Source organism: Neolamprologus brichardi, chromosome 20, assembly GCF_056152115.1.
Source record: "Neolamprologus brichardi isolate AB-2024 chromosome 20, ASM5615211v1, whole genome shotgun sequence".
NCBI classification, from domain to species: domain Eukaryota; kingdom Metazoa; phylum Chordata; class Actinopteri; order Cichliformes; family Cichlidae; genus Neolamprologus; species Neolamprologus brichardi.
Window position 1 is genome coordinate 10,651,205 of NC_142123.1, and position 15,847 is coordinate 10,667,051.

At 40.6% G+C, this 15,847-nt stretch overlaps 1 protein-coding gene across 2 annotated transcripts in view; it reads right to left on the bottom strand.

Moving 5' to 3' along the window:
* Positions 1–1,234: 1,234 nt before the first annotated feature.
* Positions 1,235–15,847, bottom strand: part of prex1 (phosphatidylinositol-3,4,5-trisphosphate-dependent Rac exchange factor 1) — a 78,425-nt gene continuing 63,812 nt past the window's right edge. The window contains exons 27-41 of one of the 2 annotated variants that reach the window (XM_087833522.1): positions 14,702–14,790; positions 13,940–14,022; positions 13,089–13,179; positions 12,856–12,984; positions 12,722–12,763; positions 11,725–11,942; positions 11,167–11,269; positions 9,081–9,224; positions 7,438–7,552; positions 6,799–6,865; positions 6,583–6,627; positions 5,862–6,037; positions 5,540–5,642; positions 3,437–3,504; positions 1,235–3,316 (exon numbers count right to left, since the gene is read on the bottom strand). In XM_087833522.1, coding sequence (XP_087689648.1) covers positions 3,274–3,316; positions 3,437–3,504; positions 5,540–5,642; positions 5,862–6,037; positions 6,583–6,627; positions 6,799–6,865; positions 7,438–7,552; positions 9,081–9,224; positions 11,167–11,269; positions 11,725–11,942; positions 12,722–12,763; positions 12,856–12,984; positions 13,089–13,179; positions 13,940–14,022; positions 14,702–14,790 — 1,516 coding nt within the window. In that variant the 3' untranslated portion in view covers positions 1,235–3,273. The remainder of the gene's footprint in view (positions 3,317–3,436; positions 3,505–5,539; positions 5,643–5,861; positions 6,038–6,582; positions 6,628–6,798; positions 6,866–7,437; positions 7,553–9,080; positions 9,225–11,166; positions 11,270–11,724; positions 11,943–12,721; positions 12,764–12,855; positions 12,985–13,088; positions 13,180–13,939; positions 14,023–14,701; positions 14,791–15,847) is intronic. The other variant, XM_087833523.1, reaches the window with a different exon arrangement.

Genomic DNA, 15,847 nt, shown 5'->3' on the forward strand with positions numbered 1-15,847 from the left:
TAACTTGGGAGGGTGGGGAAGTCCATTACTATGATATGTCCGAAAGAATCGTGTTAGTTTTAAGAATCCGGCGTAAGATAACCTGCCATCTTCACCACTCAACTCCAACACGGGAGGAACTGCAGGAAAGGGTTTAACTGGATTATGCACTCTCATGTAATATTCATGCGTGAAGCTTTTTCACTCGGGGTAATGGACACGGAAAACTATGTCAAGCTATGCCTCGAGGTTTGTGTTCCCTCGACAGGAATACACATGCAGCCTGAGAAGGTATCAACAACAGCCAAGACAGAAGACAAAGAAATGGAGCATCCCAGCCTGCTTTGCGCACACTCCAGCGTGAAACAATGTAGACCAGTTTGCATCCATCTGAAAGTGAATGACGCGCACACAGTGATGAGAGTAGCAGAACGGCAACAGTTTCAAAATAATGCAAAGCCTATATTCAATTTAAAAAGGTGCACAATATTGAAAACAACAATTTTTAAATGTCAGTAAATGCAATTAATGCGGTGCCATGCAGCTGCAATGTGTGCAGAATGTTGCGCAATATAAGACCTTGCCTGAATGCCAGCAGTTTTTTCTATGACCTGCATGTTTGTTTCAGCTTTAATAGCGCCTTTACACATGACACGTCCACTTATCATCATGGCTGCAGGCTTTCAAACTGTGCGCTAACAACGCTGAGTGGTCCCTGTGCTCTTTAACGGAATTGATGCAAAGAACCTCTCCCTTAATTCTCAACCACTGCTTTTCTGAGATACTCAGTTGTACCGTTTATGTTACTGGGCTGTTGTAGTTGTGCTTTTTAGCATTAAACGGCCTTGCCAGTCTTTTGTTACAATGTCAGAACTTTTTTCAGCTCAAGCATTTCTTATTTTGTCGCTGTTGTTTTCAGTTAACTATAAGAGTTAAATGATTTGCAGATTACTGGATCTGTTGTTTTAATGTAAATGACACCAGATCATATGCGCTATGACATCAAGCACAAATATGAGAATGAGTAAGATGAAAAAAGAAACCGTCACAATGGTCACTCCCGATATTACTTAGTCACAGCCTGCTGTCATGGTGTGAAAGCATAAAGATGTAATCATCTTTTTGACTCATGCAAACCTACACGGAGCACATACATGAGCATACATATGGCCCACTGTAAAAAAGAAAGGGTTAAAGAAACAAATAAACATCAAAATGAAAATAAAATATCCAGAAGGACATCCCAGCCGCCACTGGATCAGCCAACAATACTGCTGCGCTGAAAAGTTTGTCGTACTGAGAACATTTTATTCACTAGCTTGTTAAGATTCCATTTACAATGATAATTTTTAGAAAGTTTCAACAACAACAACAAAAATCCTTTTTACAGTTATTTGCAAGCAACAAAAAAAATTGCAGGTAAAGTATATACAATTTGAAACATTAGAATAATGTAAGTACATGTGTAATCAGTGACATGTATGTCCTGCTACACCGACATGCTGCAATCATTAGCTAATTTGAACCGGTAGCACAGTTAAGACCAGGTTATGATAACTAACGCGGCACTGGGAGTTTTATCATATTTACAGTGCTCGAGTTAAGAGCAACGTTTGATAAAGAAAACAAAAACAATGCAAATAGCCATGGGTTTTATATGCCAACTGATGGATGTCAATTTGTGTTGGTAATGCTACTGCCAAGGGATGTGTAGGGACTATTCCAACATGAACCAAATAAAAAATAAAAAGATCACATGACCTGCTGTAATGTCAAGTGAGGTCCTTGAAATCCATGTCAAACCTTTTTTAACAGTCAGACACAAGTTGTCAGTGAGGTTACAGTTAAAAAAGAGAATCAGGTTCTCTTTAAATGCACAGTTAAACATACAAAAAGGTTTTATATACTATATTATTTCCATAAAAAATAATCCAGTTTAATTTATAGCAACTCTCTGCTTTAATTCTCTACACGACCTCACCCTCCCTCCCTCTGACACTGCTACAGCTTGTATGTACAAAATAATAATAATAAAATGGTCAGTAAACTAATGTTACTGGGTTTTTTCAGTCATCAAACAGTCCCTTTGTTCACATCACCAGCAAACTGCATACAGTACTTTTTTTCTAACACTGAATGGACCAATTTTTGTGCTTCTTTTAATACCTACAGTTAACACAATCGTTTCAAGACAACATAAAAGCCAATTGAAAAAAACAAAAAAACAAAAGGTGTCTTAGTTAAGTGAAGGTAATCCTTCAACTAGAAGACTTGAATTAATATATTAATAATTTAACAGTATCCTGATAACTTGGCTGCTTGTTGAGAAACAACCTTGTATAGTTTCTTACTTTGTCCTGATTCTGATTAGCTAGCTTCAGTACATCCATCCCTTGCACTCCCTGAAGATTAATGTAACACATAAATAAAATGAAATACACCAGAGCAGTTACATCCAAAAGACGGCATGCCATTGGTCCTTTAAATACTGTTCAATACGTAGGCTGGAATGCTTTTAGATTCTTTTAATACCCGATATAGTATAAGTAGGCGATAAAACGCTCCTTCTTGGACACAATAAATAACTATCCTTCATATAGTGCAGTAATACAGTACTCACACTAAACCTACAGTAATTGCACAGTAACCACATGCAGCAATCCCACCCCACCCCCATGCCATCTTCATCTGCCCTTCAATCCCTACTTCCATTTCTCTGTCTAATCTTTAACTTTCTGCATCTTATATGAATTACAGGGCATTCAAGTATTCTACTTCACTCGGGGTCCACACATTGAGCCCTGGGGAACGCCAGCCTGAACAGAGAAACACGCAACTCTCTGGATTTTGCAGTCCAAGGCAAAATGAAATGTCTGCATTTAGGATGACAGTCAGCTACAGGTAGTTTGGTTAATCCAGTTAATAATATAAGCTCAACTGTGAGAATAACCACTGTGGACATTGTCTTTATGGGGCCTCCTCATTTTTCGTATTGTTGTGAATATTTTGAACCGGTTGTTAAGTCGACATGGTTTGGAAAGAGAGCCAACAGAATAATGCTTCTATATGGTTAGCTCCAGTAAAATAATACATAGCTAGTCCTGAGACTCAGGTTGCATCAGTCTCACTGTAGGTGCTCTGTAGACTCTAGTGGTATCCACGCCGGAATGATCCCTGTGTAAGTGGGGCAATGGGGAGAGGCAAGGTTTTCCACTGCCAGTGTCTCTATGCTCCTGTCATCATCAGTTCCTCATTCACCCTCTCTGTGATGACTTTGCTGAAGTGACAGTATCCTTAGAGGTCTCCATCTGAGGGTGGCAAACATAGCTTGAAGAGCCTGTTTAAAAAAAAAAGAAGCAAAACTTCAAATGAGGGGAATCCACCTGGATTACATATAAACAGTGCAATTATCTGAAAGGCATGGTTTGAGGTGCCTAGAAATGGTTTCATTCAGTACCTTGGAGCTGATGGAGGCATCTGGTCCATTACCTTGAGATTTTTAGCAGACAGCTCAACTCTTGCCCCCTTATAAGAGAGAAAATATATAAGCTAAAAGCTCAACATAACAGACAGCTTGACTGCCATTAACAGATTAAACATAGAAAGCTCTCCGTGTGTTCATATTTTATGACAGAGGCATGGAAAGAAACAAACGAAATGCAATATGAAAAATTAATAACAGTAAAATATGAAAAACAGAAGTGCTAATTGCTGACAAATAATGAAAAGTTGGGTTTAGAACTGCTCATTACTGTTCTATAATATAGTACAACATGCTCTTAAATGTCCAGCAAAGGGAGCTACATAGGATTTCTGATCCAGTGTGTTCACGCATCAACTCAATTAAGTTGAACTTTGCTGTCTATTTAAATAAGTCCTAAAAGATTGCATTTCAAACTAACAAAATAATCTATACATATTTCTTGTTTGGTTGTTTGTATAATTAGATTGATGACCATTAAGAGTTCCTTTCACTGGAAAAATATTGAAAACTATTTTTAAATGCCAGTAAATGCAATTAATGCGGTGCCATGCATCTGTAATGTGTGCAGAATGTTGCTCATTATAAGACCTTGCCTGAATGTCAGCAGAGATTTTTCTATGATGTGCATGTTTGTTTCAGCTTTAATAGCACCTTTACACATGACATGTCCACTTATCATCATGGCGGCAGGCCATTTGTGCACTAACACCGCTGAGTGGTCCCTGTGCTCTTTAGCAAAATTGATGCAAAGAACCTCTCCCTATCGTTAATTCTCAACCACTCTGCTTTTCTTAGATACTCAGTTGTACTCGTTTATGCTACTGTTGTAGTTATGCTTTTTAGCATTAAATGTCTTTGCCAGTCTTTTGTTACCATGTCAGAACTTTTTTCACCTTAAACTAACTAACTGGAACTGGAACTGGGGCTTAGCCCAACTCCTGAAAAACAACCTCACACCATTATCCCCCCTCCACCAAACTACACTTGGCACAATGCAGTCATGTACGATCCTCCTGGCAACCGCCAAACTTAGGCTTGTCCATCAGATCGCCAGATAGAGAAGCGTGATTCATCACATCTCCCACTGCTCTAGAGTCCAGTAGCAGCGTACTTTACATGGATCTGACTGGATCTGATGCTTTGCATTACGCTATATGATGTAAGGCTTGGATGCAGCTGCTTGGCCATGGAAACCCATTACATGAAGCTCTCTATACACTATTCTTGTGCTAATCTTAAGGCCACATGAAGTTTGGAGGTCTGCAGAAAATTTGCAGAAAGTTGATGACGTGTTCACAATATTTTCCTCAGCATCCGCTGACCCCGCTCTGTGATGTTACAAGGCCTACAACTTCATAGCTCTACTTTTGTAGAAGTAGTCTGCATGTCTACCTGCATGATTTTATACACCTGTGGCCATGGAAGCAATTGGAACACCCGAATTCAATGATTTGGATGGGTGAGTTAATACTTTTGGCAATATAGTGTATATGGGAATTCTAAATATCACGTTACTTTGGACCTCTGACCTCTTCCTCAAGCTCAAACAAGGTCAAACTTTGATTCTCAGCATCACATTGTAAGTATGACATCCAAATATCATGCCACATTTGACCTCTGAGCTCACCTTTTCTTATTCACTAATCTGCCTTTCTTTCAGGTTGGCCCCAAAGTATGTTATATCTTTAGAGAAAGTGTTGTCAAGAGAAAAAATTAGCTGCCTAGTTGGTTAAAAATATACTGTAGTAAAATATTATCTAAGAAGCTCAGGTTATTCATGTCCAGATATTTACAAATCAGTACCTATTATGCCTTGCGTACATTGTGTTTGTGTAATCCAAACAAACACCTGTCACGCTACTGTCCAACAAACTTCTTAAAGTATAAAGAGAACAATGAAAACAAGATACAAAAAAATGCAACACTGTTTCCTTAAAAGTAAATAGTGCCCAGAGAGCGCGCTGCCCTGTCGAAGGATTGTGCTCTCCAAGTGTTTCTTGTTTTATATAATAAAATAGTTGACTCATATTTTATAGTCTTGATTTTAATAGGACTGAGATCTTCTTAAAGGTTTACCTGTTTACGCATTATGTCCATGGTCTGCATGATGCAGCGCGGTATGAGGCCATGGTTCCTGGCTAGAATCATTGCCTGCTCCAGTGTCACAGTCAGAGTACATCTGCAAAGAACATAAAGGCCAGTGATTAATAGTGTGTGTTCCTCTGCAATAAACCCAAAAATGAAGTAAAATGAATTTGAATGGCGAGGTTAGGATGAGTTTGTGAGGTTCCAATGGGGCATGTCATTGACTCTGCACTGTGTTATTTTTATGCAGTCTGACAGTCCAGTGACACAACAAAAGCAGCATAATAATTCTGTGGTGTGGTGCCACACTGACCTCTGCATCCCTGTGCCACACATGGTGATGTGGCAGGCTCCCAGGCGGTTACACAGCTCAGAGGACACACACAGCACGCTGACACCTGACTGGTGGCCTTGGGCATTCGGGCGCATGTTGATGTACGACTGCATTAGCCGACAAAGGTCGTCCAGCGTGTTGAGGGGTCTCAGCAGCTACGGGGAGGCGGGAGGAAGTAAAGGTCAGGGAAGGTTAGCCGTTAAATGCACTGCTAACAAGATGATTCAATAATACATCACAAAAGACATCACCTTAACAAGCCGCTTAGACTACTGTTGACTTTTTAAATCGCTTTCAAACCAAGCGAATTAAAAAGTCTCTCATTACCAAGACATAAGAAATGTATTGAAGTGAACAGAACACTCCAAAATAATATAATTATATTCATGTGAAATATTTTAAAACATGGGACTAGTAGAGTAACTTGACTTGTAAGATGGAGAACAGAAATGGGGAGAAAACAACCATCAAATACAACACAAGAAAGTCTAAATGTGCGGTCTTTCTCTTTCTATATTAAAACTATGATCTATTCAGTTTTAATTACTGCAATCTATTTCAACTACAGTCAGTGTGGGACACTAGAAGTTCAAATGGACACCATCTATAATTGCTGGGGTTAGTTGGAGTTAACGGGGAGGGTCTTGACAAGCTATGGAGGAGTTTCCAGTGGAGGGAATGACACACCAGTTCATCTTACTTTGGAAATGCTTGGTTGAAGGTCTCTAACTTCAAGGCCCAGTATCTGTGCTTGCATTTATATTCAGTCACAACAATATATATATATATAAAAAATTGACGTATGTTACAATAACAAGACAGATGCTACATATGAAATGACCATACAGACTACTATAAACTCATCAAGGTTAAAAACAGCAATTGGAAATACATGTTAGGATAAGTATATATTTACCTGGTCTATCTTCATTGCTGTGGTGTTGGAGTCTGTAGGGAGATTTGACTTCTCCAAATAGAAAGCTCTGTGAAGAGAGAAGGATTACGTTCTCAGTTTTTTAAACTCTTCATCGGGTTGGAAAAATTACTGATTTGCATCCTGTGACTCACTTTTGTTGGAGAGCTGACTCATCTAGTATCTACAGATTTTGCAAGTGCTAAACTGAGTATTTCATCATTTATTAATGCCGCATTGTTGAATCACTTTCTGGGAATTAGGGTGCACATATCAGTGACCACACACGATGTAAAAACACTGGTATATAATAGATATAGCAAATCTTCAATCATAAACCATTAAAACTTCAAGAGTTAATATTTATATTGTTCAACACGTTACTACTTAAGAAACAGTACCACAGTCATTTTGCTGTATATGTAGCTAAATCCTGTTCGTTCATGTGGGAACTGCTCAAGGACTCCTCTGGATACATGATTAAGTTCTGACCTTGAAAGCTTGACTTTCACATATGTAATATACAAAGTGCAGTTTCTGCTTGTTATGCAACACTAAAGGTTGAACTCTCCCCTTGAGGTGAAACACATCTTCAGTGCCAGGAAAGCCAGTGAAGAGCGGTAGTGAAAAGTAAACAGGTACCTGAGCCTGCGGTAGTAGGCCTTGACTTTCTCCAGTGAAACAGCATTAGTGCGCTGCTGGAAGTCCTCCATGGCAACGCAGTCCTGCTGGGACGCTCCCTCTGGACGCTCCAAAGCTGGAAAAATAGAAGCCACATAGTTAGAAATATGAATATTTAGAGAATGACACATGTTTTATAACACTGCACCACCACAGTAGAACTCAAACCAAACAGTCCACATATGACTCAAGTGCAGACTTCCAACTATAATTCAAGGGATTCGGTTTAGGAATTGCAGCCCTTTTATACAGTCTCTCATTTTCAGACTCAAAAGTAATTGGGTTAACTAACAATTTTAAAGATAAGGACTGTATTTAATAACTGGATAAATGGTTTTTATTTATTTATTTTTTGGTGTTAGAGCATCGTCGGCAGACCCGACGATGTTTCCATGAACATGCTTTACAGCTTCTCTTTATTGACCACTTTTCACACACGGTTGCTGTACGCATACAGCCGGCTGTAGCTTTTCAGCTCACAGCTTGACACACACCAACACAACAGCATAGATAGCACAGATGTTAAGGCGGCGAGGCGTGATTGCGGGTGCCGCTCACGTGCGTCCGCCTCCCCTGCAGCGGCGCTGCAGACCACACCCCGCCACACACATTAACCATGTAAAATACATATTTAGGCAGAATTTTGCAAATATCTATTTTTTCATTTTTTTAGCAGCATAGTGCTTTTTTTTCCATTTTTTAAAAAAAAAATCAGGTCTAAGAGTTCAAAATGTGTTAATTACATAAATAAAATGTAATTTTCTCTGTAGCACTTCATGGATTTCATAAGCAACACACTTTAGTTGTTCACACAAAGCATAAAGGTAAAAAACAATATATACAGTATTATCTTCATTTTAGATGTCAAAAAGTATTTGCGGCTCCCAGTGTTTTCTTTTGCATGGAAACCGGGTCCAAATGGCTCTTTGGGTGTTAAAGGTTGCTGACCCCTGGCCTATGACTTTAACTTTATGTAACGTTTGCGTGTGTGAGTGTGCATATATGTGACAAAAATATATCCCCATTATATATATATATATATATATATATATATATATCACTGTGCTTCCCCATAGGCTGCAGTCAAGACTCTTTTCCAGTAGGTGGCGATGTTCATCTGCAAATCTGCACTACTAAATGTTTTGGAGCACTGTTGTATTCGGAAATACACGGTAAACAATATGTGGTCTCTCATGAGATTAATGATCCGATGAGGACTTGTGCATGGAAAATTAGCAGCTAACTGGCAGACTGGTATAATGCTTTACTTTCATACTAGGCTGACTAAGACTCAGGGAGCGCTAAAGTGAGTGTTTTAAATGGTCAATACAAGGCTTTAGTCTAACTTAATAAAATCAAATAAAGTTCTAAGGAAACGCACATGTGTAAGAGGCTGAAAGGCTGCATGGTGCATTGAGTGTTTTTAATGATCCAAGGCTATATGTATAATGTCTATAAGTGAATTTGTGCCTGATGCATTGTATGATTTGTTGCTTGTTCCACAGTAAAAGGTTTTGAGTAGATACTTGGCTCTACTTGCCAGCGCTACGTCATGTTTTACTAGCTGAACTACACCCTGGAATTATGTTCTTTGCCTTTCTTACCTCTGGTGAACAGGACAGTGTGGAGTTTGAGGCTGCCTCCATTCTGCAGCCGACTGGGGAGCTCATTGAAGTGACAGCTGTCCAGGTAAAGGGTGACCCTCAGGGCATGCCTGGTGCCCTCCACCTGGTAACACACTGGTGTGTCTGCAACACACATACAGAGATGAGGGAGAAGTTAAAAAAACAAAAAACAAAAAAGGCGTAGGCGTGCACTTCTTGAAAATGAAAACGTGCAAAGTGTGTTGCATTGCATTTTAATACATTTAGATATTGTGTACTAAAATGTAATGCTGTATATGTCTAGCAAACGCATATTCAGAGTTCATTATTAGCTGGGTGTTAAATCAAAAGCTAAAAGAAAAACTTCATTAACCTCACTGAAGATTGAATTTATTGAATTATTTGATTTATTTTCAGGGTTTTTTCATTTGGTGACTGATTCCAAGTTCTCATGGCAGCTAGCTGCTAACACTGTCAACCTCTGGGCGACCACTTTTGATCACAAGGCAGCTGCACAGCGAGGTGGGAGGCAACGGGTCTCCGACCAGTTGCAGTCTGACTCACACTAGCTGCAATCACTTTCACACAGATGAGTGGAGGTTTACAAATAACTGCATTCTAATTTATAAACACAGACAGACTTCCAGATCCATGTGCAGGACAAATAAACAGAGGCACCTGATTTCTCTAATTACCCTTTAAATTGCATCAATATCTGGCACATTTTTAAAAATTGTACGTTTGAAAGAAATTGTGATGAATCTATAAAAAAATATAAGATAAGTAATCATTTATAAATCTGAAGCTGACTTGTGCTCAATTCTCCTAACCCTTTCTAGCAGTGATACATGAGCACTTGTCAGAAAATGGAAAAAAAATGACCTTTGCTGCGTGACCTCTGGGGTCAATCCTTTTTTCTAGAGAACCTACCAAGCAATAACCTTGTGGAATTGGCTGTGATCCTTTCAAGGTCCTTCAGACTCTGTGGTGCTTAAACGTCTGTACCTTACATATACCTCTCATCCCTCTGAAAATGCTGTTAGCAAATCAATAGTGTCCAATGGACTGTGACGCCAAAAACCATCTACCTGCACTGCAGCAGTCTGAGTTGATGTCAGCAAAGAAGCTTGGTTAACATTAACATTTTTTAATAGCAAACTGTACAAGACTGGACCTGTAAAGTATATCTATCCCCACATACCTGCCATACGTAAGGAATACAATACTAATGACCGATAGCAATACGTTAGTGCATGCACCGAGTGATGTTTTTGTGTAAAATATATGCAAATGTGCACAAAATATTTTCTCCAGCCAAGCATGAACACAGAATAGCAAATTCCTGCTTCATCCACAGATTTGCCTTTTAAAATGGGAAGTGCACGTTGCGCTTTTCCTTTGAGCAGCAATCTCTGCTGGCCACATTGAGGCTGTTGAAAAGAGGAGCGATTCACGATGCAGTCATCCTTTGTATCTTTGACTTTAAGGGTTTCCGGTAACCCGCAGCACCTTCAGTGAATGCAGATACCAAGCTTATTAAAGCCACAAATGCACCCAGTTATGTAAAGATGTCCACAAAGCCCACTCTGAACAACCTGGTTGCATCCTCAGCTGAAACTACAGCACTGCACTATAATAAATGCTTGGACCTTTTGGTGAATTGGCAGGAGAAAGCTTACTATTGTCATGCTTCAAAGAAATATTACTCCAATATATCGCATACTGCAATTTGTGTTCTTAAGTACTCAAATATTGTTTTTATATTATAGGGGTGCTTATGTGACATATGTCAAGTGTCTCTCAGCAGCATTAAAGATTAAAAGAGGCGACCTTGATATCTGAAATGCTCTGCCCTTGTTTAAGGTGATTTATGGAGTCACCACAGATCTGTCTGAGTTCCTTTTCAGCGGCTCTTCATGGAAAAGAAAATGAAATCTGCAGTGGCATAATGGCAATTTCACCCTAAACAGCGACCACGCATCCACAATAGAAGTTCATTCAGAATTGGTGAAACCATACAGCTGCTCATTAACGCCAGTGCGCTTTGAATGAGGCAAGTCAGTCTTTGTTGATGGGAGTCTCTTACTTGCTACTAGACACTCATCCTCCAGTTGCCTGAAGAACACAGTGACTTTGTCCAAATCCGACAGGGCCGCCTTGGTGTCCTCCAGCATGGTCCGCTCCTCTTTCTGCCCGAGGAGAGAAAGAAAGCTCAGAAGTTGCACCAGAGTAAGAGTTTGGGTAGTTGTGGTGACAGCTGTGCGGCTACAAAGTCATACAGACTTCAGAGTATTTGATTCAGAAACACACACACACAATAAAAAAAAAAAGCTGCAACGGGAAAGTTATTATTTAAAATTTACGCCAAACTATGAACCTTGTTGTTTTTTTCCCGTAATAGGTAAATAAAGCTACTTTCGGCTGCTTCCTGATTCATGAGCACTCACCACAGCAGGAAGCGCTTCATATTTGATTTGGCAGATTTTTACATCAGATGCCCTCACTGAGGGAGTCCCCCAAGGGATTCGTGCCTCTTCCCAGGCTCCAATTGAGCACCTTTGGGTTTAGTAGGCAAATGTGCAAACCACAACGCTATGTAGCCAACTTTCTAAGAACCAAACAAAGATACAAAACTTGTCCTCACCAGGTGTGGAGCCAGCGTGGACTGGAAGTGCAGCAAAATACCAATGGCGGATATCTGCTCTAGCCACTTGCGGCTGGTTTCCTTGCCGTCTTCTTGGTACTCGCCGGCATTGTTGAAGCGAGAACGCAGTGCAGTCAGCACCTGTTCGGCTAGCGTGCACAAAGCAGCCGTCGCCGCCTGGCAGAAGATCACGTCCCTTCGCAGCTGCAGAGATGTGTCTGGTATTGGTAGGGGAGGAAGAAAGGAATGATAACGCCAGTGACACAGAGAGTTCAGGGAGCACGTGACTAAGGACTTATGAGGAGTTGAAGTGGGTGAAAAAAAGCAATGAAACCAAAGAAGACAACATCTGTAGCAGAAAAAGGAAGTTCACTGTGGAGGAGAGGGTAAGGTATCCCAGTCTTACAGTAACCTCTCTTATTACATATCCTGAACTTACTCTAATACTTACAGTTGATTCTATTGGCTTGAATACCATGAGAGGATATCTGCCATTAACTAATGCCATATGTCACTGGAGAAAGTTCAGACTGGAGTATGTTGTGCTCTGAAACCAATCTTCATTCCAGCACATCTGATTATGACCTTTTTGACAAAAATGATGCTAAAACTTTGATTTAATGATTTGTATGATTTGATTGCACTGGAAATGTGTTCATTACTTTCTAAATAAACCTACATAAATATACATGTGTATGTATGGGATCCTTAAAATGAGGTTTTAAATATTTGCAGAATTCCTGATGTGAATTTGGCTGTAAGTTCATATGATGGATGACCTCATATGCAAAGAGCTGTTAGAATATTTTTAAATGCTCCTGTTTTGAGACCTTTCTGGCTGCTTAAGACCTGAGTTCTGCTGGGCGACCGCATAGTCCACCTCTTCTGTTAATTTTATGGAAAATTAGAACTGGGTTGAACCTAGTCTGATTATCTGCTGCTGAGCTGATCTGAATATAAACCGATTTTCTCTTCTACCAGTGACACGCTGCTCTACCTGTGCACTTGAGCAGAGCCAGGAGGATCTGGTTCTTTCCATCTATAAAGAAAGAAGAAAAAACAAGATGGAGTGAGAGATTGTAACTGTATATGAACACGTGGCATGCATGCACGTATGCGTTTTCTACTAACCATCCACAAATCTCTGTAGGCTCTCCACCAGGGTTTTGATAGAGGTGGGCAGGTTCCAAGGGTCTTCCTGGATGTTCTTATGGATAACGTAACGACAGCGAACAGTCCAGTCTTCGGTTTGGCGAAACTCTGTTCATGTTAAACCAGAGAACTTGTAAGCCTGTGCGCCAGCTCTCTGACAGAACCGTAGTGACACCTTTCGACAGTGCTTACACACACAAACAAATCTGTACCTGGCTGGCTGTGGTCAGAATAAAAGTGCTTGGTCTCCTCGCAGGCCTTGGTCATGACGGGTCCTTTGAGCAGACTGTTGATTGAGTCAACCTGCGTGCAGGAATAAAAGCATGCACACACTCAGTTAATGAAGCCAGTTTTTCTTCTAGTTCACTGCCTCAGACTCCACGCACCTTTCATTCTTTTCTAACTACCGCTTTTATTTCTGCGCCGCTCAAGCGCAAACACACAAGCTCACACACAGAACTTTGCAGTAACTTCTGGCAAAGGTTTTCCAGAATTAACAACAACAAGGCTTGTGTTAGCAGGCCCCCTGAGCTGCTGTTTACATGTGCAAAGAACTACTGCAGCCAAAGTAGCTGTGCCCCTATCACCTCCTCCTCCTCCTCCCCCCCCCCCCCCCCCCCCCCCCCCCAACTCCACCAGCAGGGAATCAAAGGACATCGAGAAGAGATGAAACGACGGATGCATGTCTTCAACTTAGACCGTGCATCAGTGAAAGCTTGTGCGTGTTCAAGGAGACAGAGTGGAGAACAGAGAAAGAAAGGAAGTCATGAGATGAGAGAGAAAGCCAGAATCCCGAACAGAGGACAGCAAGCCGCATGAGGTAACTCAGCCCAGATGCCGACTGATTACTATCACAGTGATCTGTTCCAAATGGTTAATGCTGACATGTGTGTTCCCTGTTTCTTCATCTTTAACTTCTACATCTAGAGGCTGAGTTTAAAGTCTGTTTAAAAACTAGGCTTCGACTTAGGCCTGGGCTTAGGCAAAGCACTTTGGGGAAATACAGCAAAAAATTCCAAGTTAATCAGGAATTACTTATTCCAAACTCAACGGTCGAACTAACCTGGTTGAAAAGGTGCTCGAGGCAGCCGTGCAGCTTGTCCTGTTTGTCAGAGGGAATCCTCATGTCGCACGGCAGCTCGTCCCCTAGTTGACAGTAAAAACAAATAGCTGATGAGAGGCAATAATCACACTTTCTTCAACAAGTATTTAAAGTACATAAAGTAATTTTTATTCGACCATCTGGGCTTATTAAAACACACTTCTCTCCATCTGTCACTGCAAAATCTGACCTGAGCATCATATTAGACCGAATGAAGGCTAATAATTTATTACAACGCAACATCTCAGCGTGAGCTGTTCATGACTTAACGCTGATAAAAAAACAAAGCAATAAATAGCAGTGGACACATACTTGGCTCGCTGCACATTATTGTGGCTTTAAATGAAATGCAGCTTCTATAATATCCAGCCACAGTCACCTCCAAGCTATATCTAGAGGATTTCTGTGTCTTGGGAAAACACGAGGTAGCACAGAGCAAATCACGAGACGGCTCACACAGATTCATTCTTACGGAAATATCCTTTATTTCTTGTTTTTAAGCATCCAGAAGTGTATGTTTGCATAAGCCTAGCTTATATTATTTACATCCAATTAATTTTGGAACAGAGATGCTTCTTTTTTCCTTTGAGCTGGCTTTTCATTCCAACATCGGATCTGATCTGATCAGTGTGTCGTGTACAATTCAATGTGGAGGAGAGCCAAAACATTAAATACACCTTGCTTATTTACACATGCACAGATTAACTTAAAGCCGTGTAATACCTGATCCCATCTCGTCACTCCCCAGGTAAGAGCTGTTACTTCGCACACTGGTGTAGGACAGGACGGAGTCTCTGTTGCTGTTGCATTCACTGTAACAATGAGCACACACACGCACACACACACACACACAAGTAGCACCCAGTTAAAAAGCATTAGGGAAAAAAGGGCTCATTCCGTTCTTAAACCACAGAGAGGATTTGGAAAGCTGCATCTAGTAATTATGCTGCCAAATAATCCTTGTGATTGTAAATGCCTTTTCTGATTTACAGTATATGAAACCAAAGGCAATTAAACGCTTCTCACAACAACAACAACTGCTGCTGCCTTACACAGAGCTGCATTCAGTAAAACTGTAGATATATCAGATTCCCAAATAAATCGGATATAATTCGCGCGTGCATAAAATGGAGCTCTCCACTTTACAAAGACACTTTTGTGAACAACTTCTTTTCCTAGTTTTCACGTTTAGTTGGGACTGTATTCCTTTCTTCATTTGCTGGTGTGCGGAGACAATTTCAGCCTTAGTGGGGCTGGTATTTATAGTCATACATCGATGTGATTCACCATGATTACCGGGAGCAAGTGGAAGATTTATGTGGCTCAAATTATACATGGCTTTAAGTGAGCACGCTTGCAATCCCCCTCAGAGAAGTTCAGAATGATTCACAAGCTGAATTACCATGACAAATGGCCTACGAGCGACTACGACCTACAAAACACCATCACTGGCTTTGTGTTGCTTTACTATTATCTGGGCTGGCAGGGTGACAAAGTGGGGGGAGTGGAGCCGGGATATCACCTGCTGGGTTATTCTGTGGTGTCCAATGTATGTAAATTTGTGCTGTTGGGATGGTGGGGGTGGCTACCGTAGAGGTGCTACAATGATAACTTGGCTTGAATGCTCCGCTGGCTTCTCATAAATGTGTGCAAAAACAATATCACATACTTACAGTAAAATGATATATGTTCCTCTCTTTATACTGTATTATTCCCTTTTTCTATCTGATTCGTTATAGGGAGCTGCATTCAGAGGAATGCACACAAACTTGGCTTCTGCCTTTGTCTCACACACACAAACACACATACACACACACACACACACACACATGGATAGAAAAGGTGACATCCAATTTAGCTTCACACATC